The 2,160-nt window shown below is 43.6% G+C and overlaps 1 protein-coding gene across 1 annotated transcript; it reads right to left on the bottom strand.

Annotated features, from left to right (window-relative positions):
• Positions 1 to 277: 277 nt before the first annotated feature.
• Positions 278 to 1,608, bottom strand: LOC126708406 (uncharacterized). Its single transcript, XM_050408200.1, has 3 exons — positions 1,259 to 1,608; positions 596 to 1,202; positions 278 to 508 (listed from the first exon to the last, which is right to left on the bottom strand). Exons 1-3 carry the CDS (start codon positions 1,606 to 1,608, stop codon positions 278 to 280), a joined length of 1,188 nt encoding a protein of 395 aa, XP_050264157.1.
• Positions 1,609 to 2,160: the final 552 nt, after the last annotated feature.

Genomic DNA, 2,160 nt, shown 5'->3' with positions numbered 1-2,160 from the left:
AGATTCCACCTTCGTAATCATTTCTCTGTTTGCTTGAAATCTAGTCATCAAATATAGCCTAATACACTCAAGCTGCAAGCACATAGAGAGAAAGGGAGAATTAATCATTCATGAATTACATAGGTCTATGGATCATAATGCACATGAAAGGGAGAATTATGCATACCATGGTGATTATAGGTTTGCTCCTGAACTTAACTATCGTGCTGTTGAAGCTTTCACACATGTTGTTCAAGACCGTGTCACTCTGCCCATCACTTTTGAACATGTGCCTAGCCTAGATAGTTGTTGACTGAGATTGCAGCCATTTGAATGCATCTTCATCCACCTCCTTTAGCTCATTCATTGCCCTCTCAAATGCTTGCCGATAGGTAGCCTTGGCTGCTTTCCAAAAAAGGTCTCTAATAATGACACCAGGATGATTTTTCCTCAAATTTTGGTATAAATGTCTGCAGCAGATCCTGTGCTCGTACTGTGGCCAATTGTCAACAAAGATGTTCACCAACCACTGCAAAGCACAATCATTTAATTCAGCAAGCAATGAAGCTACCATTAACTACAAATAATTCAACAAGCAATAAAGCTACCATCATACCTTCTGCTGGTCAGATATGAACACCCATTGCTTGTCATCTCCTATGTCAGCAAGCAATAAATTAAGAAACCAGGTCCAACTGTCCTTTGTTTCAGCCTCTACTACTGCATATGCGAATGGGAAGTATTCATCATTGGGATCTCTGCCAACAGCACACATCAGCTGACCACCTGTCTTGGTCTTCAGATGGCATGCATCTAGACCAATGATTGGCCTGCACCCTGCCAAGAAGCCCTTCTTGCAACCTTCAAGGCAAATGTAGATTCTTTCAAAATATGGCAGCCCGGTTGCCAATCCATGCTCAGCTGCCAAATCACCATCCTCATAAGTATGCACCTTCATCAATATTGTGCTCCCAGGACTGCACCTTCTCAACTCATCACAGTACTCCCATAGTTGGTTGAACTGTGCAGTGTGGGTCCCATCAACAGCATCTTGAGCTCTCTCTCTAGCCCTACTTGCCTTGCCTGCACTTATGTCAACCACATACTTCTCATGCACAGCCTCCTGAATATCCTTAAGCTTTATGCCAGGCTGTCTCCTAACCCTCTTCACTAACTTCTTCCCAATGTATGATGCTGTGCACCTTGGATTTCTATAGCTTCTGCTGCATGTGTGTTCCATGTTCAGTGTTTTCAATCTAAAACTCTTCTCCCTTGGCACCTTTGCAATGTAGGCAACAAAATTGCACCCTGCTGGCATCGGGCTCTCACTCTCACCAAGTCATTTTTCACAAATTTTATACCCCACCCACCATGGACTGCATAATCAGTTATAGCATCTTTAAATTGTTTAGCTGAGATGAACAACATATCCTTTTCAAACCTAAGGTTCTCAGCTTTGGCTACTGGCCTAAAGATTGGATATTTGCTGCTCCTAATAGAATTGTCAACCTCAGCAACAGGGATGTCATCATCACTTGAATCATCACCACCCTCACTGCTTGATGATGATTCATCAAGGCTAAGCAACTCCTCACTCTCATAGTCAGAATTCATGACACCACCACCCATTTGTCCTGCTTCAACCTCAGCATTTTCAGCTTGATTGTCCTAACTATCAGGACTATCTTCACCAATATTCATTGGTTGCACTTCTGGTTTTGGCTCTGGCTCTTCTTCTAAGTCACTCCTCTCATCCTCACTACCCTCACTGCCCTCACTACTCTCCTCAACTTGGTCATCAACAACCGGTGCTTTGCCAGCCCTCCTAGCACAAACTTCCTCATCATCTACCTCATGTGGCTCACCATGGTCAACATTAACAAATTCAGCATCATCATGGCCTCCAAATTGTGAAAAATCAGGTCTGTACTCTTCATTATCATTTTGAAGCACTCTGTCACTAGCAAAAACCTCTACACCTACACCTTCTACTTCACTACCAGGTACTCCAGCAGCTAAGGGATCAAAATCCTCCATTGGTAACTCAACTGGTTCATGCACTGGATGCTCCACAAAGACATGAATCTCCCCATATCCCTTCACCAAGTCAGTCATGAACATAGCAGCATCATCATCAACCACCTGATGGAAATTTGACCGCTCTGGGTCCACACCAGGCAT

Source organism: Quercus robur, chromosome 12 (assembly GCF_932294415.1).
Source record: "Quercus robur chromosome 12, dhQueRobu3.1, whole genome shotgun sequence".
Taxonomy (NCBI): domain Eukaryota; kingdom Viridiplantae; phylum Streptophyta; class Magnoliopsida; order Fagales; family Fagaceae; genus Quercus; species Quercus robur.
This window is presented reverse-complemented; position numbering and strand designations above follow the sequence as displayed.

Excerpts from the sequence above, each read along its gene's own strand:
- LOC126708406 (XM_050408200.1), bottom strand. The coding sequence starts at position 1,608 with ATGGGTGGTGGTGTCATGAATTCTGACTATGAGAGTGAGGAGTTGCTT. Across the intron at positions 1,203-1,258 it reads TTGTTGCCTACATTGCAAAG|CAGAAGCTATAGAAATCCAA; the intron begins GTGCCAAGGGAG and ends ACACACATGCAG. Across the intron at positions 509-595 it reads TCATATCTGACCAGCAGAAG|TGGTTGGTGAACATCTTTGT; the intron begins GTATGATGGTAG and ends TGTGCTTTGCAG.